The sequence below is a fragment of the Melanerpes formicivorus genome, unplaced genomic scaffold (assembly GCF_026170545.1).
Source record: "Melanerpes formicivorus ecotype bairdi unplaced genomic scaffold, bMelFor1.0.p_v2 SCAF_23, whole genome shotgun sequence".
NCBI lineage: Eukaryota > Metazoa > Chordata > Aves > Piciformes > Picidae > Melanerpes > Melanerpes formicivorus.
Window position 1 is genome coordinate 4196729 of NW_027142375.1, and position 25880 is coordinate 4222608.

General features: G+C 43.0%; 1 protein-coding gene across 3 annotated transcripts in view; it reads left to right on the forward strand.

Annotated features, from left to right (window-relative positions):
* ANKRD28 (ankyrin repeat domain 28) overlaps positions 1-25880 on the forward strand; it is a 134590-nt gene that overhangs the window by 62895 nt on the left and 45815 nt on the right. For all 3 annotated transcript variants that reach the window (XM_068152353.1, XM_068152354.1, XM_068152351.1), the window contains exons 3-6: positions 7055-7133; positions 17795-17865; positions 23166-23366; positions 24145-24232. In XM_068152353.1, the coding sequence (XP_068008454.1) occupies positions 7055-7133; positions 17795-17865; positions 23166-23366; positions 24145-24232 (439 nt within the window). The remainder of the gene's footprint in view (positions 1-7054; positions 7134-17794; positions 17866-23165; positions 23367-24144; positions 24233-25880) is intronic.

The following is a 25880-nucleotide window of genomic DNA, read 5'->3' on the forward strand; positions in this document are numbered from 1 at the left end:
AAGCTCTTTATTTATTCTGTGTATTGGGCAAGGATTCAGTAGCCTTTGTAAGTGGTAAATGGGACCAAATTCTTGATGTTGTAGCTTCCAGTGAAAGGGGACAGCTCACAAAACCTCACTTATTCAGGTCCTGGTACCCAAATGGATGCTTGAGTTCACTGACAAGGAATCTTAGTCTTTGTAATTTGAGCAAAAGAAGATATGTTGACATTTTTACAGAACAGAGGCCTAGGTTCAGCTTTTCTTAAAAGCTGTGCTGCCTCTGTGCATGAGCTTGAAAACCTGAGCAGTGAGAATTAGAACCGTGACAGCAGCATTACAAAACCTGCATGGCATGTAGGGCACAAGAAGATGTGTATTCCTAAAGAGCACCCCAATTTAGCACTTTCAGTAAAAAAGAGGTAGTTTTGAGGTGAATTTGTCCCTTGAAATACTTGACTACAAAAAATGTCTTCTTACTCTGTACCACTTCAGTTGTAAGAGAAGGGCAATGAAGCTGGGGAAGAGTCTGGAGAAGAGGGTTGGAGAGGAGCAGCTGAGGGAGCTGGGGGTGTTTAGCTTGGAGAAGAGAAGGCTGAGGGGAGACCTTTTGGATCTCTACAACTCCCTGAAAGGAGGTTTGAGCCAGGTGGGTTTGGTCTCTACTCCTAAGGGCAAGTGAAGGACAAGTGATAGGACAAGAGGAAACAGCATCAGGTTGTACCAGAGGAGTTGCAAATGAGGAACAATTTCTTCCCCAAAGGGTTGTCAAGGCCTGGCCCAGGCTGCCCAGGGCAGTGGTGCAGTCTCCATCCCTGGAAGGGTTTCAAAGCTGTGGAGATGTGATGCTGAGGGCCAGGGTTTGGTGGTGCCCTGGCAGTGCTGGGTTAAGGGTTGGACTTCAAGATCTTAAATGTCTCTTCCAACCAAAATGATTCTATGATTCTAAAATAAGGATGTAATATCTACCAGAATATCTCAAGCCCTCTTGTCTTTGTATGTTGATCATTTTTGACCTTTAGGAGTAACATAATGAGAGTAGGAAATGTAACTTCATGCTGTCTTGACTTTGGCAGACAAAAATAATGGCCATCCAGAAACCAAATGAAACAAAGAAACACTCTCTACCCTGTTTTCTTAGTAAAACAGCATGTTTCTGAAGTAGTTCTCTCCTCTTTCTCTCTTCTGTAGTACTTCTCTCCTCTAGGTATTTTTCTGATGTGCTTATCTTGGGATTGCCTGTGGCTCTGAGCAACCTGATGTAGTGTGAGGGGTCCCTGCCTGTGACAGGGGGGTTGGAACTAGATGAACCTTGAGGTCCCTTCCAACCCTAACAATTCCATGGATTGGATCCCCCTAATAACTTTGTTTAGAATCTGCCCCACAGAGCAAATTGACCACACTCAGAATTTGGAAGTGAAAAATGGAATTGTATTTACAAAAGGCAATACCTATGTACAAAGTGTATTTACATATATTTATGCACATCTTAACGACAGCCCAGCCCCCACTGCATCCCGATTCAGCTCTTCTGTCCCCTCATGGGGACAAAAGGGCCCCAGAAGGTTATGCAAGCACATGCATTCCCTCTTCCCTGTACCTTAGAGAATCCAAAAGAGAGAAGCCCAAGGTCAGAGGGAGAATAGCACAGCCCGAAACCCGAAGCGGAGCAGCGAGAGAGAGCAGCCAAGAAAAACAGCAGACTTCTGCTATCCTTCAGGCCAGTCGAGTGAGGTGGACTTAGCATTTCAGGTGACAACAATACTACTCATTCTCAAGTTCTAGTTACATGGCTTTAAGATACCCCTTTGTGGTCCTTCCAGTCAGTGGCCTCAGTCATAGAATTGGGTATAGAATCATAGAATAGAATCAATAAGGTGCCATGTCCAAGCCCCTCTTGAACACCTCCAGGGATGGTGACTCCACCACCTCCCTGGGCAGCACATTCCAGTGGTGAATGACTCTCTCAGTGAAGAACTTTCTCCTCACCTCCAGCCTAAACTTCCCCTGGTGCAGCTTGAGACTGTGTCCTCTTGTTCTGATGCTGGTTGCCTGGGAGAAGAGACCAACCCCTTCCTGGCTACAATCTCCCTTCAGGTAGTTGTAGAGAGCAATAAGGTCTCCCCTGAGCCTCCCCTTCTCCAGGCTAAACAACCCCAGCTCCCTCAGCCTCTCCTTGTAAGGCTTATGCTCGAGGCCTCTCCCCAGCCTTGTTGCCCTTCTCTGGACACATTCAAGTGTCTCGATGTCTTTCTTAAACTGAGGGGCCCAGAACTGGACACAGTACTCAAGGTGTGGCCTAACCAATGCTGAGTACAGGGGCAGAATGACCTCCCTGCTCCTGCTGGCCACACTATTCTTGATACAGGGCAGGATGCCATTGGCCTTCTAGGCCACCTGGGCATGCTGCTGGCTCATGTTCAGCCAGCTGTCAACCAGTACCCCTAGGTTCCTTTCTGTTTGACTGCTCTCCAGCCACTCTGACCCCAGCCTGGGGTTGTTGTGGCCAAAGTGCAGCACCTGGCACTTGGACTTGTTGAATGCCATCCTGTTGGACTCTGCCCATCTGTCCAGCCTGTCAAGGTCCCTCTGCAGAGCCCTTCTGCTCGAACTTGGTGTCACCTGCAAATTTACTGATGACTGACTCTATCCTCTCATCCAGATCATCAGTAAAGATATTGAATAGGATGGGGCCCAGCACTGATCCCTGGGGGACACCACTAGTGACTGTCCTCCAGCTGCATGTGGCACCATTCACCACTGCTCTCTGGGCACAGCCAAGTATTAGTATGTACAGTTTAGTAGGTAACTAAACTTGTGTGGAGTTTATAGTTGGAAAGTAAAAGCCAAATATCTGAGTGTGTTTTTCTTGTATGTGAAGGAACAAAAAACAAATAAATGTGTAGTTATTCTACCTGATGAAATGATCATTTTAAAAACTGCAGCAAAATCTGCACATTAAATTCACTGCTCAGGTCTGGGACTTCACATTGGAAGTGACCTCTGTGGTATTAGACAATAGCAGAGAACTGTAATCATGTCATATGTTATCTGTGAACCCAGGAGTCTACAGATCATGCTGATTGATCTTATCTCTCTAACCTAACTGAAAAATACACTAAGTGTTACATTTGAAAGTAGTTTCATGTACAGGCAATGCTTGTTGAAGCTATTACAGGGCATGTTGGAATTGAAACTCTTTCAAGCTTTAGGAGTGTGTATTTAGGGTTGATTTCTGCATGGAACAGATGGCATGGAAGCAGACAGCTGACAAGTGATACAGCAGAAAACACCTATGAAATTCTGTTTCATAAGTGTGATCATGAAATAATGAGAGCATTTTGAAGTGTTACTGCAAAATTGGGCTTTGAAGAGCAGGTAGGATGAAGAGTTTTTAATCAAAGGGGAAGTTGCATTCATGCTTTTCAAGAAAAATACCTGAACTCAAAGACTTTTGTAAGTGTTTTGTAGCTTAAGTGAGGAGGAGAATCTCTGGATGCTTGAAGGTGTCCAGAGAAGGGCAATGAGGCTGGGGAGAGGCCTTGAGCACAGCCCTGTGGGGGGAGGCTGAGGGAGCTGGGGGTGTTTAGCCTGGAGAGGAGGAGGCTCAGGGGAGACCTTATTGTTCCCTACAACTACCTGAAGGGTGATTGTAGCCAGGAAGGGGTTGGTCTCTTCTCTCAAGCAACCAGCACCAGAACAAGAGGACACAGTCTCAAGCTGCGCCAGGGGAAGTTTAAGCTTGAGGTGAGGAGAAAGCTCTTCACTGAGAGAGTCATTCGCCATTGGATTGTGCTGCGCAGAGAGGTGGTGGAGTCACCGTCCCTGGAGGTGTTCAAGAAGGGATTGGATGTGGCACTCGGTGCCATGGTCTAGTCATGAGGTCTGTGGTGACAGGTTGGACTTGATGATCTTTGAGGTCTCTTCCAACCTTGGTGGTACTGTGATACTTCAGACCAGAAGATGTGGAACTATTTGAAGGGCAAATTGAAGTCATATTCTCACACACTCCTAGGGAAGCCACTGTGAGGTCATGGCAGGCCTACTGGTTCTGTACAGAATAACAAGAGATTTGCCTTCAAGGCATCTCACTCTTTAAATCTCTCTTTAGTTTTATGTAGTTATCCTAAATCAATTTCTGAGAGGGAACCCAAACCAGGAATAAATTATTTTATCTCAAAGGCTGCTAACTACTTCAAAATGAAGTAGATTTGAATGCTACATGTTGAAATTAGCCATGGATTTGTCCACTTTAGAATCAGCAAAAGGCAGCCTGTGTTGGAAGTTAAATGGAACAAAGGTGGCATTAGATTTTCTAGGTTAGGGGAGTCACGAAGAAGCTCATAGCACTGCTATCCCCGGCTCTTTGTTCCAAATTCAGGTTTAATGGAGTCATAAGGCCTTCTCCTTACAGAAACTCCCCTGTGGATTAGATGTTTGGGTACCTTGAGAGATGGAACTACTGCCAATGGAAGGATTGTATGTTTTTCATGTAATGCAATTCATCCAAAGGTGCATGTCAATATAGTGTTGGGGGTTTTGTGTCACAGAGCTGTCATTCTAAACCCTGATTCCTTCAGGTGGTGTGTTTGGGGTTTTTTTTCACTTACTGCTTTTTAGTTTGTTGGCAATGTTGACCAGGAGCTGAAATTAAACTTCAAAATTTCTTATTAGGAATATAAATGTCTTTGGCTCCTACTGGAATACCAACATTCTCTTTCAGCTACGTAAAACCTGCCCAATGCAATTAGTATGATGTGTTTTCTTACTGACACTGCAGCTGATTTAGAGTTGCAACAGTCCTGCTAGCTTGGAAAATGAAGATGGCACAGCACTTGCTTGTCTGCATTGCCAAGTAATGCAGTAATCCTGTGATGGTTTGAACTAAATGGTACCAGCAGTGTTAGATTTTAACCTTTTGTGTAGCTGAGTTATATCTGGTGAGACCCCACCTGGAGTACTGCCTCCAGTTCTGGAGCCCCTATTACAAGAGGGATATGGATGTGCTGGAAGGTGTCCAGAGAAGGGCCACAAGGATGATCAGAGGGCTGGAGCACCTCTCCTATGAGGACAGACTGAAGGAGTTGGGGCTGTTCAGTCTGGAGAAGAGAAGGCTCCCAGGTGACCTAATTGTGGCCTTCCAGTATCTGAAGGGGGCCTACAGGAAGGCTGGGGAGGGACTGCTCAGGATCTCAGGTAGAGATAGGATTAGGGGGAATGGAATGAAGCTGGAGGTGGGGAGATTCAGGCTGGAGGGGAGGAGGAAGTTCTTCCCCATGAGAGTGGTGAAGCCCTGGAATGGGTTGTCCAGGGAGGTGGTTGGGGCCCTGTCCCTGGAGGTGTTTAAGCCCAGGCTGGATAAGGCTCTGGCCAGGCTGATCTAGTGTGGGGTGTCCCTGCCCATGGCAGGGGGGTTGGAACTACATGATCCTCATGATCCCTTCCGACCCTGACTGACCGATACTATGATCTACAAACCCCTTTCTCTCTTGCAATGTTTCTGCTAGAGTAATTCTAAGTTTATGAAATTAAAGGAACAACACTGGGGCCAGTATTTAAATCAGTAATAACAGTGCTGCAAGATGCCTGCCTCCAAAGTTGCTTGTTAAAAGTGAAAGCTTGATTAGTGCAATTTGCTGTAATGCTGCAGACGCAGTAGCTTGTCCTTGCAGATGGAATTTGTTCATCAAATGATTGCTGGGTTTTATTACAAAGAAGCTGATCTGCACAGCAGCACTTCAGTAGCATTTAAAATACCAAGGTCTCATGAATTGTATTCAGATTTCATTTATTAAAAAGCACCAATATAATGTAGGACTTCAGACAGGGCAAGAGTAGAATTTCCTGCTCGTGGAAGCAAAGCTTTTGCACGCTGAGGGCTTGCTGAGTGCAGCATTTGTGCTCTTGCAAGAAGTTCTGAAAAACAAATTTTAAAGTTCTAAACCAAAAACTCTCTCAAAAACTTAAACAAAAACTGTTTGGAAGCATCAAAACCTGACTGCTGTGAAACTTGGGGGGGAAAAAAACCCAGGGCTTCTATCTAAGCACCCTCAGCATGCAGAATGCTTGTGGTTAATAGAGACCCTGTGGCATGGGATTGCTGAGATACCAAGCTTGGCACTTGACCCAGATGATGACAAGCCCATTGGGCACCCCCCTGGTGCTGTAGAGCCAGCAAACTCTCTACCAGCCTCCTGTATGTGTACCTTCCCAGTTTCAGCTCTCCTGGAGAGGAGGAGACTCAGGAGTGACCTTATTGCTCTCTGCAACTACCTGAAGGGAGGTTGTAGACAGGAGGATGTTGGTTTCTTCTCCCAGGCAGCCAGTACCAGAACACAGTCTCGGGCTGCACCAGGGGAGGTTTAGGCTGGATGTTAGGAAGAAGTTCTACACAGAGAGAGTGATTGCCCATTGGAATGGGCTGCCTGGGAAGGTGATGGAGTCACCATCACTGGAGGTGTTTAGGAGGAGACTTGATAGGGAGCTTGGTGCCATGGGTTAGTTGATTAGGTGGTGTTGGATGGTAGGTTGGACACGATGATCTTGAAGGTCTCTTCCAACCTGGCCTATTCTATTCTATTCTATTCTATTCTATTCTATTCTATTCTATTCTATTCTATTCTATTCTATTCTATTCTATTCTATTCTATTCTATTCTATTCTATATTCTATTCTATTCTCTGTATAAAAAAGAGCTGCAGAAGCTAACTTTAGTGAGCAACACTGAAATTGTTGCACATGAAGGTGATGCTGTTTTTGAACTGTGCAGGAGACCCTCAATTCCCTGTCTCTGGAGACAAGTGAATGGTGATTTCTAACTTCTGGGTTAATCTAAAGGTGTGATGAGCATCTGTCAATCCATGTGTGGCAGGAAAACAGTTAACACAGCAGGCTCACTATGTAGGAGTTCCAAGCATGCATGTCTTAATGTAATGATGTTTTCTATTCTATAAAATGTACAGTATTTGGAAGATGCACTTTGATACAGCCATTTTTTTTTTCATAACTCATGCAGAATGCTAAACCATACTTTTTTTATTTTAAATAAAACCTTTTTTCCCCCCTCTTACCACAGGATAATGAGAAAAGGACCCCTTTACATGCTGCTGCCTATCTGGGAGATGCAGAAATTATTGAACTACTTATTTTATCTGGTATGTTCTGTTCCTGTTCACGGGGGGGAAAAAAATAACTCTGTGCACATTTAAAGAAATACTCATGTACATCTTGGTCTGTGTAGCTTTTCATGAGATATTGAACTGTATTAGAACTCAAAGGTGGTTGTACTGAAATTTTGGGGTTTGCTTTTCAGACTTGTCAGTATACTGTGTAGATCTGCTCTGAAGTATTTCTTTGTACAAAGCTCTCTCAGTTACAGCTGGTTTTATTTCATAGTATCAGTCAGGGTTGGAAGGGACCACAAGGATCATCTAGTTCCAACCCCCCTGCCATGGGCAGGGACACCCCACACTAGATCAGCCTGGCCAGAGCCTCATTCAGCCTGGGCTTAAACACCTCCAGGGACGGGGCCCCAACCACCTCCCTGGACAACCCATTCCAGGGCTTCACCACTCTCATGGGGAAGAACTTCCTCCTTACCTCCAGCCTGAATCTCCCCACCTCCAGCTTCATTCCATTCCCCCTAGTCCTATCACTACCTGAGATCCTGAGCAGTCCCTCCCCAGCCTTCCTGTAGCCCCCTTCAGATACTGGAAGGCCACAATTAGGTCACCTGGGAGCCTTCTCTTCTGCAGACTGAACAGCCCCAACTCCTTCAGTCTGTCCTCATAGGAGAGGTGCTCCAGCCCTCTGCTCAACCTCGTGGCCCTTCTCTGGACACCTTCTAGCACCTCCATATCCCTCTTGTAATAGGGGGTCCATTTTTGTAGCTTGATCAGTTTTAAGTAGTTTAGTTTAAAGAAGTAATAGTCTGTATGTTATAGGTATATGAGAGCAGCATTGTTTTGTTTCTAAAATGGCCTTCAGAAGAACAATTCAAGTTGAAAACAGCTGCCATCCACAGTTGGTTATATTATTTTCAAGTATCCTATGCTGTTGTCATAAATGCACAGAATATAATCAGGGTCAGAAGAAAATTTTTTTCATCTCCTGCCTGTTTGTTTTCTATTTTGCACTAAGATGTCCAACTTCTCTAAAAAACCTTACACTTCCATTCTTTTTGTGTGGGGGGGGTTTTTTGTTTGGTTGGCTTGTTTTGTTCAAAATGAGTTTTAAAAAGGTAGGAAACCAAGAAACAAAAAAATCCCAAGAGGAAAACTTTATGACTGTGCTACAGAATTGGTTGTCTTTGATCTTGGGCAAATCTACCCATCAGCTAGTTTGAGGCTGAATTCATGATTCAAGATCAAAACTTGTAATAGTGTGAGACACTGGAACAGGTTGCCCAGGGAGGTGGTGGAAGCCTCATCCCTGGAGGTTTTTAAGGCCAGGCTGGATGTGGCTCTGAGCAACTCGATGTACTGTGAGGTGTCCCTGCCCATGGCAGGGGGGTTGGAGCTAGGTGATCCTTGAGGTCCCTTCCAACCCTGACAATTCTGTGAATCTATGATAATAGTCCCATTGAACTGCTTTAAAGTTCAGTCTGCTTAATGACACACCTTACCTGTGAAAGCTGGCAAAGTCCTCCTCCCCATCAACCTTTAATGACAAATCTTCCTCTAAGGAAATGTCACTTTTAAGGCTTCAAGAGTCACTTCCAGACTTTCAGTTGAAATTAACCAGGCACAATTTAATTTGTTATAATTTAGCAAGATAAAAATCTTCTTACTCTTGCTCTCTTGTGTACTCTTAAAATTAATATTCTGTTAAGTGCTTTTTATCTGTATACATATTTCACATGGAAGTACTCTGTAGTGTTAAATTCTTCCAGAAAAGTTCACCCTTGTTGCTGAGAAGGTGCTGGGTTTCCTTATCAAGAACATAAACAACAAAGCACAAGTTCTGGTGACTCTTGAAAATAAATGATGACCCCATTCTTCTGAAAAGGGGATCTTGGATTTGTGAAGGATATTTTGTGATTGAAACCAAACCAAGCAAAAACCCCAGACTACTAACCAAGTTACAAACAGTGCAAAGTTATATTCACCTGCTTCAGGGAATGAAGCCTCTGACTGTTGTGGCTGAGCAGAGCTCAGTTACCAGAACTGTGGCTGAAGAAAATCCCTCTCTCTTGGGTCAAAGGGCTTATGGAAGGTGTAAGATTCTAGTTCAGATGTTAATGAAACAAGATCCTGATTGGGGGATGGTTGCAGGAGGAGAGAGGTTAGCCATTGCTATTAGGGCATATGGCATGGGGATTGAAAAAAAGATGAACAAAGGAGGCATGTGGGGAGCTAAAATTTGGGACTGTGCAAATAGTCCAAAGTTCAGCTACTGTGCAGAGGAGAGGTGGTGGGGTGCTGCTGTGCCTTTAGATTGTTTGGGAATACTGGGAGGCCTTGGTGTGTCCCAGATAACACCTATTTAATCACAATCCATTGAATAGTTGCCAAATCAAAAGTTTCAACAGCTGTGGAATATTTAGGCAATATTAGTCTCACCTGGCTGTGCTCCTCTGCTACGCCGTGGACTTCAGTTCCGTGTTTGTGCCTTGCTGCAGAAGCAGCATAAATTTGAGAGAGGGGTTGTGCTGAGAGTGAGTTGTGGTGGTACAGTGAAGAAGGCACAGATGCTAGCTGTTGATGCATCTGTAAGTGAATGAGAGGGGCATTAATTGCAGGATGAGAACGATGCCTCTGTGTTAAGGCTCTTCAGTTTGAAAGGCCGTGCTGTATTTGGGCACTAATCTGTATATTACCTGCTTGCAAGCTGTGGTTTTAGGCCAAGCAGCTTAAACAAGATATTTTTATTATTTTTTTTACAAAAATTAGTCACTAATTCAATATTTTTCATTTCTGAATGCTGGATTGGAAATCTTTGATGCAGCATGAGCACTGGCAGCTGTATCTGAAGCACTGCCCCCGCTGCTTCTCTGCGAAATCAGGTCGATGTGTCTCAGCACAAACCAAGATACTGGGGGTTTTTTAACTCCTGTAATTGAAAGATGGAGAACAGAGGTTAAGTGTATTTATCCTCTCCATTTCATAAAGATACTGGAAATGAATCTATTGTTTCAACTGGAAATCAAATCTGTCCTTTGAGACAGACGTATAGTGTTACGTTTTGTCACAGAGGAGCCTTAGGGAGCAAATGAAGAACATCTGCTACAATAACCGTGCCTGAAGGATGCTTGCCATGTTGCAAGATCTCTTTGAACAAGAAGAAAGTAGTTTGTTGAAGAAATAAATAACATTTCCAAACAACAGTCTGCTCTGTGCAGTAGCTTTTGGGTGTAAAACTTCAGTTGACCTGTGGTAACTTATTTGCACAAGGGATTCAGTTGAGTGGACCGCTTTCATCCTCGCATTTCTCACCTTGTGAGAGCTTGGCTTTGTAACTTGTGATGTCCTCTAATGCAGTTTGGCTGGAATGTTTGTGGGAGCCATTAGACAGCTTTCCTTCTGTGCAAGCTGTTGAATGCAGACTGTTTGCTTTGACTTTTTTATTCTTTCTTCAAACTGGACCTCAAGATTACTGAAGTCAGTATTAATCTTTCCACTACTCAGTGGCTCTTACTGGATTCCTTCTCACTATTCTCTGTTCTTAGTTAAACTATGTGTCATATGTTAACTAGACTCAGTTTTCTAAAAGTCTATTGCAAAGCCTTTTACATCCCCCTCCAGGGGAATCCATGTTGCTTTCAAGTATGTATTTTGGATCATACACTGCTATTACAGTGTCTTTAAATTACTTTGCTGTAGAGCAAAGCAACCCATAGTGCACATGCTGAAGATGGAAAAGCTCAAGCTTACAAACATAATTACTTAGTTTCTGAATTCATGAGAGATTTTCCCCATCAAACCTCAAGGTTGCTCAGTGACTTCTACTGTAGTTTTTCATCTGAGCAAGGGACCTGAAGGTGATGGTTTGGTTACAGCTAAGCAAATCACTTCTGTGACTCCAGTCTGAGACTGAATGTTTAGATTGCCTTTTGGTTTTTGTATTGAGGCAAGGCTTCACTGAACTTTGTAATACACTTGTCCCCTGAGGAGGTGAATGTCTTGCCAGCAAATTCTCCTGTGGTCAGTGGAAGTCTAAATATTCAAACTATCTCTCCTTGTTAGATTGTAGCATTCCTACATTTTCTAGGTGAACAGTAAATGAGAGAGAGGCATATTGATGGCTGTTTATGGTACACGAAATGATGGGGAGAAAGTTCACATTTTAGTCACTTGAGAATCATAATTTTAGAAGTATTTTTCTGTTTGATATTACTCTGAAGAGTCATAACACCCATTTTAGTAGTAGTTTTAAGACATAGGTCCAGCTCTGCATCCTGGTGCACAAATGTGTCTGACTGCTTTGCATAACTGCACTGACTTTGTGTAAATACTTAATGGCAAACTGTCGAGAAGCAGAAAAGTCCAATCATTAAATCAGATGATCAGGGGGCTGGAGCACCTCTCCTATGAGGACAGACTGAAAGACTTGGGGCTGTTCAGTCTGGAGAAAAGAAGGCTCTGAGGTGACCTTCCAGTATCTGAAGGGGGCCTGCAAGAAGGCTGGGGAGGGACTGCTCAGGATCTCAGGTAGTGATAGGACTAGGGGGAACGGAATGAAGCTGGAGGTGGGGAGATTCAGGCTGGGTGTGAGGAGGAAGTTCTTCCCCGTGAGAGTGGTGAAGCCCTGGAATGGGTTGTCCAGGGAGGTGGTTGAGGCCCCATCCCTGGAGGTGTTTAAGCCCAGGCTGGATGAGGCTCTGGCCAGGCTGATCTAGTGTGGGGTGTCCCTCCCCATGGCAGAGGGATCGGAACCAGATGATCCTTGTGGTCCCTTCCAGCCCTGACTGATTCTGTGATTCTAATTGGCTGAATATCCAACTTTTGGCTCTTTCCAAGAAGTCCTTATTTTAAACAAGCAGAAGCTTCCTTGAGTTACATCCTGCATGGGAACTGTTGTGAGGAGGCTTCTTGCTTTACAAAAATCGTTCCTGCTATTTGTCCTACATCTCTTTTTTTAGTGCCATCCGAGTAGGCAAGTGAGATGTGAGGGCCAGGAGAGATTAGTGTGAGCCCAAATGTGTTGTTTTGATTAGTCATTGTTTTATTCATGTGTGTTTTTAACTTGTGCAGATTATTATTGTTTTCTCTGAAATCAACACACTTCATAAAGATAGAACAAATAAATCAGATGTTTCTTTTTTGGACAGATTTAGTTACTGTATTGCATTGCTACTTCAATACTAGTACAACACTTTTTTGTTTGTTTAACCCAAAATTTTCACTGCGTGGAGCTCAGCCTGGATGAGTTTGTGGTGAAACTCAACCTCATTGACATCTGGCAGCCCACAAGTTCTTGTGCTTTCCTCTGTCTCAGCTGGAAAATAGAAGGACCATGCTCCTGCTAGAAAACTATGTTTACAGTAATAACAGGTTTGGGAGGATAGTAAAGACCCCTCTGCTGTTACTCCACTGTACCTGAAGCTGTGCAAAAATTCAAAGTCTGTGTTGAAAGGCTAACACTGCAAAAATATCAGCCACATGAGGCTCTCATGGTTTGGATTGCAGCTGTACACACATGCACCAAAGCTGTTGCAGAGGGACTCCTTTTACATTGGATGGATCTTTTGAACACTTCTTTTGATAATGATAATTGACAGCAGAAACAGTCAGTAGCTTTGATGCTCTTAGGAGAGAAAGTGAAGCTGACCTATGGAAAGATAGAAGCATTCAGTAGCTCAAGAAGCCAGAAAATACCCAGTTTCTCTGAAGCTTGAGGAGGTGGTGGCTGAGATGTGGCAGAAGCAATGAAGTTCTGAAAGGAAATGGACTTCTTATATTGACAAGGCAGTGAAACTCTGGAGGATGGCTTTATCTTGAGGTTTTCCTCCCTTTCTGTGCCTGGTGTATCTCCACATGCTGTGTTTGGTTTGGGGCTTTTTGGAGGGGCATTTACTTAATGAAAACTTGTTGAAACTAGTGTTGAAACTGATCTAGTGTGGGGTGTCCCTGCCCATGGCAGGGGCGTTGGAACTAGATGATCCTTGTGGTCCCTTCCAACCCTGAATGAAACTATGAAACTATGAAACATCATTGAGGCTGGTCAAAAGATATTCCAGTCCTGTCCATCTCAGATTGGTTATTTTTGTTGGTTGTTTTGTTTTGTTTGTTTGTTTGTCTTTTCCCTGTTCTCTACTATGCAGTTAGCTTCTAAATAGGAAGATACTTTCTCTCAGTGAGATCTTGTTCACTATTTTTGCAGCGGTAGTTTTCCAAGTATGCCAAATATTCAGTAGGAAATTGCTCTAGATTTCTATTACTGGTTGCTGCAATTCCTACCTAAAATCTTTCAGTTTACAATCTTTTTCTGTGTCTCCTCCTGAACAGTCACATTTTTTCTGTCTAGGGAGAAGTGTTCTTCCCCAGTGTAGTCTGGGGATTTCTACTTGCCATTTTTAAGTACTTCCATGGTCATCTTCTCTAGATTAAAAGTGAAGAGCTTTAAAAGCAGAAACTTATGAAGCTAATTTTAGCCCTTTAGACAATAATTAAATACAGTCACAGTAGGACTGCTGGTTATTTTTACTCATTTATACCTGAGACCTTCCTAATTTCTGCAGAGGTCATTCCTAAAATTACCTCAATGTACTAGCTGCTAAGACAACGTTTTTTAGCTTATTAATTGTGAGCTACAGCTCTCAGTTACATGTTTTAATCCTAAAGACGTTTACTCCTAAAAACATTTCAGAGCTGCAAAAACTGAACCTCAAGTGTCTGTGCTGCATATGCCAATGAAACCACATTGGCTTTATTTGCTTATATTATGATCAGTTGCTAGCACATCTTGTACAATAACAAAGGAAAATACCATGCCTGACAGTCTAAAAATACAAACAGAACAGTAGAAGGCAATTCAGTACTGAAGTCAGTGCTGAGGGAAGGGAAAAGAGCCTCTTCAGTTGTGTTGGATTTCTTTTCTGAATCTTATTTCCAGCCAGTGAAGCCTAATAATGAAGCTGCTGCATTCATTAGTCTTTCAAGGGCATTTACAAATAGGAAGAGGCTTGATGCAGAGTAGCTTGGGAAGAGAACCACAGCAAAAGTTCTTCTGAGAAGAACACAGAGGTGATCTGCTGAGAAACGACTTTTAGAGGTGTTTGTATAGCTGCAGTCTGTGGATGAAGGAGAAGCAGCGTGGCTGTTCCTTGTAGCATTTTACTGTCCAGTCATTTGTTGTCTATCTCACTGGGTGGTGATTGAGGTGCTAGCCTTTGTTCAAATGTAGAAGTGCTGACACCAATCCAACAGCAGCTGGGTCTCAGAAACATACCTACAGGTACTGGTAGGGAATAGCACACTGAAGTCTGCAGTTGCTGGCTAGGTACTGGTGCAAGTTTTCAGGATCCTTCTGTAAATCTGTGTACGTATCAAGTTGACAGATATGTCTCTTGGAAGATAGATTTGCTAAAAGTAAGCATCACTGAGTTTTTCAGTAGCTTCTGTACTAGATTTATTAAGTAAAACATGTTTTTCTGGTTGTCAGACATGTGAATGAAGCTTTGCAAAATTAAATGCAAGGCCCAGGGAGAAGGGAAGAAAAATAATGTAGTACTTCTGTCTCCCTCCCCCACTCCCCCCACCTCCACCTTGTCATTTTTTTGCAGAGCAAAAATCCTGCTTTTGTGTTTGCCTGGATGTATAAATTTAATAGTCTGTCCTGGCAAGGTTGGTGATGAAAGGGAAGATCTTGTTTAACGTCTTGGTTTAGAGCACTGTCATGGAAGAATAAGCTGGTTTGTTTAGAAGGTGCAGTTCTTAATTTCAAGCAAAGGTTCATGTTGCAGTCCTTTACCTGAAGTCTCTGGCAAGCATCTAAATCATTTTTCATCATGCCTACTAGGTCAGAGAGGTTCTCTTCCCCCTCTACTCTGCACTGCTGAGGCTCCATCTGGAGTATTGTGTCCAGTTCTGGGCACCTCAGTTCAAGGTGGACCTCGGGGAGCTGCTGAAGAGAGTCCTGCACAGAGCCACGAAAGTGATTAAGGGAGTAGAACATCTTCCTTATGAGGAGAGGCTGAGGAAGCTGGGGCTCTTTAGCTTGGAGAGGAGGAGCCTCAGGGGTGACCTCATTCATCTTTATAAATATGTAAAGGGTGAGTGCCAGGAGAATGGAGCCAGGCTCTCCTGGGTGATGCCCAATGACAGCACAAGGGGCACTGGGTGGAAGTTGAGGCATAGGAAGTTCCATGGAAACAGGATGAAATATTTTTCCCTGTGAGGTTGACAGAACCCTGGCACAGGCTGCTCAGGGGGGTTGTGGAGTCTCCCTCTCTGGAGATATTCAGAACCAGCCTGGATGCATTCCTGTGTGATGTGGTTTAGGTGATCTTGCTCTGGCAGGGGGGATGAACTGAATAAACTTTTGAGGTCCCTTCCAACCCCTAACATTCTGTGATTCTGTGAAATTTTACCTTAAACAAATAAATATATGAGCAGTTTTAATCAGCATGTTAAGACCAGACTCCTGAAGCCTGGATGATCCAGTATGGTGGGGGGTTTCCTGAGCTTTGCTTTTCTGTTCTGACAAATTGGCTAGTGAGGTAACACTGCAGTGTGCTTTGGAAGAGCAAAGTGCAGCTTAACTGGCATTTGAAATGTGAGAAATGCCCTGGTTAACACGTCAGCAGGTTGGGCTTCACAGAGATAATATTGCATTGGCAGTGTTGTACAGTGTCTTATAAATACATGTGTTCAGACAGTCCTTAAGCAAACAGTGAAGCAAATCACCTTTAAGCAAGAGAGACTCGTTAAAGCTGCACTGTATTCCATAGTATTTATTTGCAATGATCTGGAGTAGAACTTCACCACAGAGGCTGAAGGCTATAAAATCCCTCGCTCTTATTTTTGTTTCCTTTGCTAAAAACAAGGTGTGGCTGACATTGTGAAAGAAGGGCAACAAAGTTGGTGAGGGGTTTGGAGCACAGCCCTATGAGGAGAGGCTGAGGGAGCTAGGGTTGACTAGCCTGGAGAAGAGGAGGCTCAGGGGAGACCTTATTGCTCTCTACAGCTACCTGAAGGGAGGTTGTAGACAGGAGGGGGTTGGTCTCTTCTCCCAGGTGGCCAGCAGCAGAACAAGAGGACACAGTCTAAGCTGCACCAGGGGAGGTTCAGACTGGATATTAGGAAGAAATTTTACACATTGAGTGATTGGCCATTGGAGTGGCTGCCCAGGGGGGTGGTGGAGTCACCATCACTGGAGGTGTTTAGGAGAAGATTTGATGGGGTGCTTGGTTGCATGGGTTAGTTGATTAGATAGCATTGGGTGATAGGTTGGATGCGATGATCTTGAAGGTCTCTTCCAACCTGGTCTGGTCTGGTCTGGTCTATTCTGGTCTGGTCTATTCTATTCTATTCTATTCTATTCCTGTAAAGGTTGACTAGAAACTGACTAACTCTCAGAGTTTACTGTACATCTTAGCTTTCCTTAGTTTATACAACCACCATTTCATAAAGACTGCTAAGTTTCTTGGGCAGATTGTCCAGCTGGACTCGGAGAGATTTCTTTGCTGGGGAGTGTCTAGGAGACTTGAATCAAAATACCCTGCCTCTCAGCTGAGTATTGTGACCAGCAGCAGCCAGTTTGGCATTTTCTGCTTTGCTGGCCTCCCATCCTTCTCACTTCTTTGCATAGAAAAAGTTAAGTTGGTTCAGATACACTACTTTGTTTAGCCTGTAGAAGTTACTGGGTTCTGACCTTGTGACATTAATGTTACCATCTTCTAGGAACTCTTTTCAACAGTATTTCCAAACTACTTTTTTGTTTGTTTTGTATAAGCTATCCCCTGTCTGTAAAACCTCATCAGTAATCAAATAAAGATGGCAAAGTTTCTACTCAAAGCTTACAACCTCGATAAGGTTATAATGTGTGGCTATGTGCACACACACACATATATATATGTATTAAATTTAATGATGTAATTTCTGACTGGTAGGTTTTTCTTGTTTGTTGCAGTTGACTGGAAGTTAGAATGTGGTTCAATTGCTTCCTTCAGGAGAAAGAAGAATTCCCAAATGATTCTTTTCTTTTAATATTGAGGAACAAAATACAATTGCAACCCAGGCTTGTGTCCTTTACAGATATTTGTGTGACCTTTCTTCCAGGGGGTGAGGACAGCTCTTTCTGAGCGTGCTTTTAGAAGCAGAGAGGAATGGTTGTTACAGATCTAGGCCAAGAAGGGAATTTAGACGGTCCAGGAGGTCCTGAAGTGGGCTAGGAGACCTGGTGAAGTAGACAAGACTCATTTCCAAATTCCCAGCAGAAGAAGTGGCATCATTCTATATACCTACACACCAGACTCACAAACCACAAGGAAACTGGAGGCCTGGGGAGTAAATGTAGCCTCTTTATTTTAATGGAGAGTTTCCACTACAGTGGGAAAGTAGACTTTGGTGGCTGAAGGCACGGAGTCTGTCTGTCTTACCCCACAGTCTTTTATGTTCTTTTAGCAGTGAAAAGGATTATAGAGGATTACTGAGTGTAAAAAGATGAGTATGCTTTGATGGAGTGCAGTGTTAAAAGAATTTCCTCAAAGAGTGGATTTCAGCCAGGGAGAGATTCCTTTCCATTTTTGGCGTCATGCTGTATTAATGAGCCTAGAATAACTGTTTTCTGATAGTTCTATCTCTCTACTTGAAAATATTTAAGTTGTTTCTGGAAATACATGCTGAATTCCTGTTATTCTTGTTCTTTGTTACAGGAGCTAGAGTTAATGCCAAAGACAGCAAATGGTTGACTCCTTTACACAGAGCTGTGGCATCTTGTAGTGAGGTAAGCTTGCATTTTTTCATCTTACTACTTGGTGTTAAAATAAGACACCTCAAGTTACCTTCTGTTCTTTGTTTCATCTTTACAAAGTGTAACTCCTCCAAACATTTAGAATTGCAGAACGTTTTTGCAGCAGTTTGTTTAACCTTTTGAGGGTGTGTATAAGTATCACATGCCAGAGCAGTAAGAAAGGGGAGAAACTGTAAACATCCAGTTCTCAGCTTTGCTCTCTGCCACTTCCTTAGCAGATAATTCTGCATGAAGTACTTTCAAGTCCAGTTTACTTCAACTGAGGGAGCTGGGGTTGCTTAGCCTGGAGGAGTCTCAAGGGTGACCTTATTGCTCTCTACAACTACCTGAAGGGAGGTTGTAGACAGGTGGATGATGGTCTCTTCTCCCAGGCAACCAGCACCAGTCTCAAGCTGCACCAGGGGAGGTTTAGGCTGGAGGTTAGGAAGAAGTTCTACACAGAGAGAGTGATTGCCTAATGGAATGGGCTGCCCGGGGAGGTGGTGGAGTCACCATCACTGGGTGTTTAGGAGGAGACTTGATGGGGTGCTTGGTGCCATGGGTTAGTTGATTAGGTGGTGTTGGATGATAGCTTGGATTCGATGATCTCAAAGGTCTCTTCCAACCTGGTCTGGTCTGGTCTGGTCTCTTTTCTTCTCTTTTCTTCTCTTTTCCCTCTTTTCCCTCTTTTCCCTCTTTTCCCTCTTTTCCCTCTTTTCCCTCTTTTCCCTCTTTTCCCTCTTTTCCCTCTTTTCCCTCTTTTCCCTCTTTTCCCTCTTTTCCCTCTTTTCCCTCTTTTCCCTCTTTTCCCTCTTTTCCCTCTTTTCCCTCTTTTCCCTCTTTTCCCTCTTTTCCCTCTTTTCCCTCTTTTCCCTCTTTTCCCTCTTTTCCCTCTTTTCCCTCTTTTCCCTCTTTTCCCTCTTTTCCCTCTTCAGGCAAACTAAAATTTAGTATAGCTTTTACACCATAATCTTTGCATTTCTCCTTTTTTTTTCTCTCCTGCCTGTCTGTTCAGGCATTAAAGAAATATCTTTGTTTAAAAAAAAAACAACAACCAACCCCAGAATTCCTGTAATGATAGTATTGAAAATGAATTTAAAGGTTATCAATGAGATATGCAGGAAGCTTTTTTTAAACCTACCAGTTACACAACTGTGAGAATACAGTCATGCAAGACAGAAATTTGTTGTTATTCCTATTATTGTTGATGTCTTAAATATTTTAAATGCCTCTGCAAGATCAAAACAGAGAAATTCTGAGCTTGTTATGTGGAATAGTTTATGCAAAATGATCTCCTTTGAGATCCTGAGTCACATCAAGGCTCATTTCAGTGAGTCTCGAAAAAGAAAGTGGGTTTTGTTTCTGGTTTGAGTTTGTTGGTTTTGTGTTTAGGGATTCTTTCTAAATTTTTTGTTTGAGACAAGAGAATTGAATATTTTGGTTTTGACAAGCATGGAACTTCAAGTACTTGGTCCATCAACTATCTACACAAGCCTCGTTTCAGTTCTTGCTTTTGAATTCCCTGGACAAATGGCAGTATTTTGCCACCAGCATTAACAGCCAAGTTATGTGGAGATTGTGTTATTCAAAACAGTGTCTGAAAATGAACCTTGGAGGGTGCCTTGATCCCAAATGCTCTTTATTCATCTTGAGGTATTTTTAGGCTGCTCCTTTGGGAACTGACCAGAGCACCGAATTTGCATTCTCCAGTGCTGAGGGGCAATGAAAGCTCCTTGTATCAGCTCCTTGCAGAGAGGAGTGCTGCAGGGAAAAAATGGACCTCAGTGATGACTTCAAAAAATGCAGCTGTGATTATTTTTGCCTTTTAATGTGGAATATTTTAAACAAAACACCAACCAAAGGCAAACAACACATGTAAATCAGTCAGACATTTTCCTATACCCAAAAGGCTCTTGTCAGAACTTTGTGTTTATAAGCACACTAAGTTATAGGAGCCCACACAGGGGGTTGATACATGTAGGCACTGTTTTGCAGTTGGCAGACAGATATGGGTTTGGGGCATTACATAGGGGAAAAAAAAACAGTTAAAAACAAAAACAACCTCTTGAAAACTATTTCAGTAAGACATCTGGACTTACTTTTGGCACAAAGATGTTGAAACATGCAAAATGGCTGGAATTAGAATCATAGAATCCAACCAGGCTGGAAAAGACCTCAGAGATCATCAAGTCCAACCTATTACCTAATACCTAACACCTCATGACAAATAAACCATGGCTCCAAGTGCCACATCCAATCCCTTTTTGAACACCTCCAGGGACAGGGACTCCACCGCCTCCCTGGGCAGCACATTCCAATGGCCAATTACTCTTTCTGTGAAGAACTTTCTCCTCAGCTTGAGCCTCAACTTCCCCTGGTGCAGCTTGAGACTGTGTCCTCTTGTTCTGGTGCTGGTTGCCTGGGAGAAGAGACCAACTCCCACCTGTCTGCAATCTCCTTTCAGGTAGTTGTACAGACTAATAAGGTCTCCCCTGAGCATCCTCTTCTCCAGGCTAAATTGTGGATTTCGCTATCAACCACACAAGTTCAAGCAACTTAATGTCAACATGGTCATGCCCCCAGGCCTTTCGACTTGTGTGCTTGGTGAAAAAGAAATCCTAAGCAGATTCACTAATTCTTGAAATTCATTAATGCAGACATGCATTGAAATACAAAACACATTCTTTTCATTCTAGTGTTGTGGTGCTCCCTTTCAGAACAAGGATAATAGCTGTGCTAAAATTTTCTTGTCTGATCATATTTCATAATAATTGTCCTAACTCTGTTTAAGTTTCTGAGAGGCAGAAGGGTTCTTCCTTTTTTTTCATTTAAATTGGAAGCAGGTAATGCAATATTTTTCCCTTCTGTATTTCTTCCTGTTTTCTTATTCCTTTGACAGTTGAATAAATTTGAACATACTAAATATCTTTTATTGTAACAAATTGTCAAGTGCTGCTTAGCCTTCTGCTTGTAGCAGAGAATAATAGATTACAGTAGAACAGAATAAATCAGGTTGGAAGAGACCTTCAAGATCATTGTGTCCAACCCATCATCCAACACCATCTAAACAACTAAACCATGGCACCAAGCACCCATCCAGTCTCCTTCTAAACACCTCCAGTGATGGCAACTCCACCACCTCCCCAAGCAGCACATTCCAATGGGCAATCACTCTCTCTAAGAAGAATTTCTTCCTAACATCCAGCTTAAACCTCCCCTGGTGCAGCTTGAGACTGTGTCCTCTTGTTGTGGTGCTGGTTGCCTGGGAGAAGAGACCAACCCCCTCCTGGCTACAACCTCCCTTCAGGTAGTTGTAGACAGCAATAAGGTCTTCCCTGAGCCGCCTCTTCTCCAGGCCAAGCAACCCCAGCTCCCTCAGTCTCTCCTCATAAGGCTTATGCTCCAAACCCCTCCCCAGCTTTGTTGCCCTTCTCTGGACACGTTCCAGCAAGTCAACATCTTTCCTAAACTGAGGGGCCCAGAACTGGACACAGGACTCGAGGTGTGGCCTAACCAGTGCAGTGTACAGGGGCAGAATGCCTTCCATGCTCCTGCTGGCCACACTGTTCCTGATTCAGGCCAGGATGCCATTGGCCTTTGTGGCTCTCTGGGCACACTGCTGGCTTGTGTTCAGCCTACTGTCAACCAGTACCCCCAGGTCCCTTTCTGCCTGGCCTCTCTCCAGCCACTCTGACCCCAGCCTGTAGCACTGCCTGGGGTTGCTGTGGCCAATGTGCAGAACCCGGCACTTGGATGTGTTCAGTCTCATGCCCTTGGACTCTGCCCATCTGTCCAGCCTGTCAAGGTCCTTCTGCAGAGCTCTCCTACCCTCTAACAGATGAACACCTGTCCCCAGCTTGGTGGTGTCTGCAAATTTACTGATGATGGACTCAGTGCCCTCATCCAGATCATCAATAAAGATGTTGTATATTGTACCACAGAGCAATTTGAGATTTCCAGTAACTTCTTAAGGCAACATTTCACGTTCAAAGTGCTGACCATCTCTTGGTGTGCCCTGTGTTTGAGTTGGAAGTCACTCAAAGCAATGCAGTGTTCCTTGTCACATTGATATCACCAATAGATTTTATTGATTTATTTATGTGTTCCAACTGTGTGCACATCTTCTAATGGAATTAGTTTGTTCTTTCTGTGAGGATCACAGCCTTATTTGTCACATCTTCACGGCTTGTGCTCTTAACAAAAGGAAATGAATAACTGTTTTATGAGGTGGAATTTACTGCAACATTTTGAAATCGTTTTCAGGAGTTTTGCAACAGTGGATGTTGAAACTTTTCTGTGACCATGCTCTGCTTTCTCTGCAGTTCTCTGCATTTAATAAGCTCTTTGCCATTTCTGGACTTTGACAGTCCCAAAAATGTTGCTTGTCAAATTGATGAATAGGCATTATAAGTTCACAGTACTGCACTAATCCTTAGAAAATGAAAGAATCCTAAGGAGATTTATTGAGCTTTGGAAATTAGCTGTGATGACAAAACAATTTGCTAGCCAGCTTAAAGAACTGGATAAACCTGCAAATGGTTTATTCAGTTGAATCCTGTAGGGAGTCTATCGCTCATGTCCTTGAGAACGTCCCCAAGTCTGGATTCATGATAAAGTACACATCCCAAAGCATAACATTATGTTTACAAAAGAGCCAATTGTAAATAGCTCTGTTTCATTGTACAGTCCTTGGATTTAAGGCTACTGTTTCAGGCAGCCAGTGCCAGAACAAGAGGACACAGTCTCAGGCTGCACCAGGGGTGGTTTAGGCTGGATGTTAGGAGGAAGTTCTATACAGAGAGAGTGATTGCCCATTGGAATGGGCTGCCTGGGGAGGTGGTGGAGTCACCATCATTGGAGGTGTTTAGGAGGAGACTTGATGGGGTGCTTGGTGCCATGGGTTAGTTGTTTAGGTGGGTTGGATTGGTTGATGGGTTGGACATGATGATCTTGAAGGTCTCTTCCAACCTGGTCTGGTCTATTTCTCTTTCTATTTCTCTTTCTATTTCTCTTTCTATTTCTCTTTCTATTTCTCTTTCTATTTCTCTTTCTATTTCTCTTTCTATTTCTCTTTCTATTTCTCTTTCTATTTCTCTTTCTATTTCTCTTTCTATTTCTCTTTCTATTTCTCTTCTCTTCTCTTCTCTTCTCTTCTCTTCTCTTCTCTTCTCTTCTCTTCTCTTCTCTTCTCTTCTCTTCTCTTCTCTTCTCTTCTCTTCTCTTCTCTTCTCTTCTCTTCTCTATTTCTATTCTGTCTTTACTAAGTGGCTTGGGGATTTTTATATGTGTTTCAGGATGCTGTTCAGGTGTTGTTAAAGCATTCAGCAGATGTTAATGCTCGTGATAAAAACTGGCAGACACCCCTACATATAGCAGCTGCAAACAAAGCTGTGAAATGTGCTGAAGCTTTAGTGCCTCTCCTAAGCAACGTGAATGTGTCTGATCGAGCAGGCAGAACCGCACTGCATCATGCGGCCTTCAGTGGACACGTTGAGGTAAGAGTTATTTCTTGGCTAGTTTCCCACTCACCTTTCTGTCCCTCACATTTCTGATGTTTAGTTATCCCAGTTCAAGCTCATGTTTGCCCCATCACCTCAAACAACCCTAACCCTTTCTCTTTTCAGTTTGAATCTGTCCTTTGTATCAATGTGTGTATAGAGTGGCTGTGGTAACTACATCATCCATATGGAAGGCTATGGCAGTGGTCACCTGTATTAAGACATAAGCAAACTTGCCCAAGTTAAATGGAGTTAAACTAGTGATAGATAAATTTACAATGGGAAAAGAGAAGAAATCTTTCTCTTCAGTAGACAGTGACCATAAGGGCCATGTTGACAGTGAAGTGTAGAGAAAATATGTGTAATAAGCTCAAACCTCTCTAATCATCAAACCCAGAGAAACAGTTGCTGGAAAATTGCCATTGCAATTGTGTGTAGGTAACTGGGGACAAACTAGCAATAGGCTTGCTTTCAGTGATTAACTTTACTGGATCCCTTAGTAATAGCCTGAAGATTTCAGAGATTCCATGGACTTGCCATATTTAACCAGGAAACATTTTTGTTGGCATCAAGGTTTGTGTTGCTTAGTCACTTCCTTATTGCTGCCAAAGCGGACAGCCATTTTCTTTTGAGTTTATGGAAAATTCAGGAAACAGCACTTTCAGATCCTTTGAGAACTTTTTGTGTGTTTTTGTTTTTCTCCTGTGTTTTTCTTTGTCTAACTTGAAGCAGAGTTTTCCATTATGACCAGAGGATTTCTTTCTGTTTATCTCAGATGGTCAGCTTACTGCTGTCTAGAGGGGCCAATATCAATGCGTTTGACAAGAAAGACAGACGAGCTATACATTGGGCAGCCTACATGGGTATGTACTGATGTCAGTTGATTTCCATTGTGCTAGTGAATTTAAAGTCACCTTATGTTTAGGACTTCTATTTATTTCTAGGAAAAGCACTTACATTGGAAGCATTGAGGTTTTTCTGTGTGTCTGCCAGAAAACCATTAATATTATTGCCTTGTAAATGTGTTTAGTTTGGGGTTTTATTTTGTGGTGAGGAAAAGCAATTAGTTGGAAAAAGAAAAGTGAGGTAAGTAATTTTTGTTCTTCAAAAGGAAAGAACTGTGTTCCTCAATCAGGAGGAGGTTGCTTAGCCTGGAGAGGAGGAGACTCAGGGGTGACCTTATTGCTCTCTACAACTACCTGAAGGGAGGTTGTAGACAGGCAGAGGTTGGTCTCTTTTCCCAGGCAGCCAGCACCACAGCAAGAGGACACAGTCTCAAGCTGCACCAGGGGAGGTTTAGGCTGGAGGTTAGGAAGAAGTTCTATACAGAGAGAGTGATTGCCCATTGGAATGGGCTGCCTGGGGAGGTGGTGGAGTCACCATTGCTGGAGGTGTTCAGGAGGAGACTTGATGGAGTGCTTGGTGCCATGGGTTAGTTGTTTAGGTGGGTTGGATTGGTTGATGGGTTGGACTCAATGATCTTAAAGTCTCTTCCAACCTGGTCTGGTCTATTCTATTCTATTCTATTCTATTCTATTCTATTCTATTCTATTCTATTCTATTCTATTCTATTCACAGGTGAAATCTTTTGAAATAATCAGAATTGTTAGGGTTGGAAGGGACCTTAAGGATCATCTAGTTCCAACCCCCCTGCCATGGGCAGGGACAGATCAAGTTGCTCAGAGCCACATCCAGCCTTTGTACTAAATAGAAAGTAAGAAATTAATAAAAGGAGCACTTGAAACATTGGGACCATTACACCAACCTTGGGTATTTTATTTTAAAATAAGGATACTGCATCTCTAAAACTCCACATTCTTACCTTGCTGTTCTTATTCCATGAGTGGATAATTATTGTCCTTGTTGTATTGATTCAGTGCACTTGGCAGCACTGTCAGAGTAATGTGCTTCATTGCCTTTCATCAGAGTTGGATTTTATTAAGTGGTATGAATTGTTTTCTTCAGCATAGCTATGATAAATAGTAGAGCTTTGTATCTCAGGGTTCATTCATTATGTGAGGAATATAACTGACTGGAAGGTGAATCACAGAAAATGCTGATTATGAGTTCTAGGCTGACAGTGACAAAAACTTCTTACCTTCAGCTGATTGCTTTGTTTCTAAGTAATTCATATGCAGCTGCAGATTGTTGTTGTATGGCAGAGCGTGTTGTGCCTGTTCAGAAATCAAAAAACAGAAGCCAAAACTTCCAGAAAATGTCTAAATATGCCCTTGGAATGTGTGCAACTCATGTCATAGATGAGCAGTGAACAGTTAAGCTTTTGTATCAAGTTCAGGGAGAAGTTGGTTGGGGTGATTCGATGGTCTTGTCTGTGGCACTGAGTATTGTAACTGCTTTGGAGTTGTTCCAGTTATCTAAGCAATGTTTCCCACTCTTGCCAGCAAGGAGCAAATGTAAGCAGTAACTTAAAAGTGGAAATACAGTTTTAAACTTACATACTGAGCAAAACAATCATGTGGAGCATATCATGTTGCCAAAAGCCTTGTACTG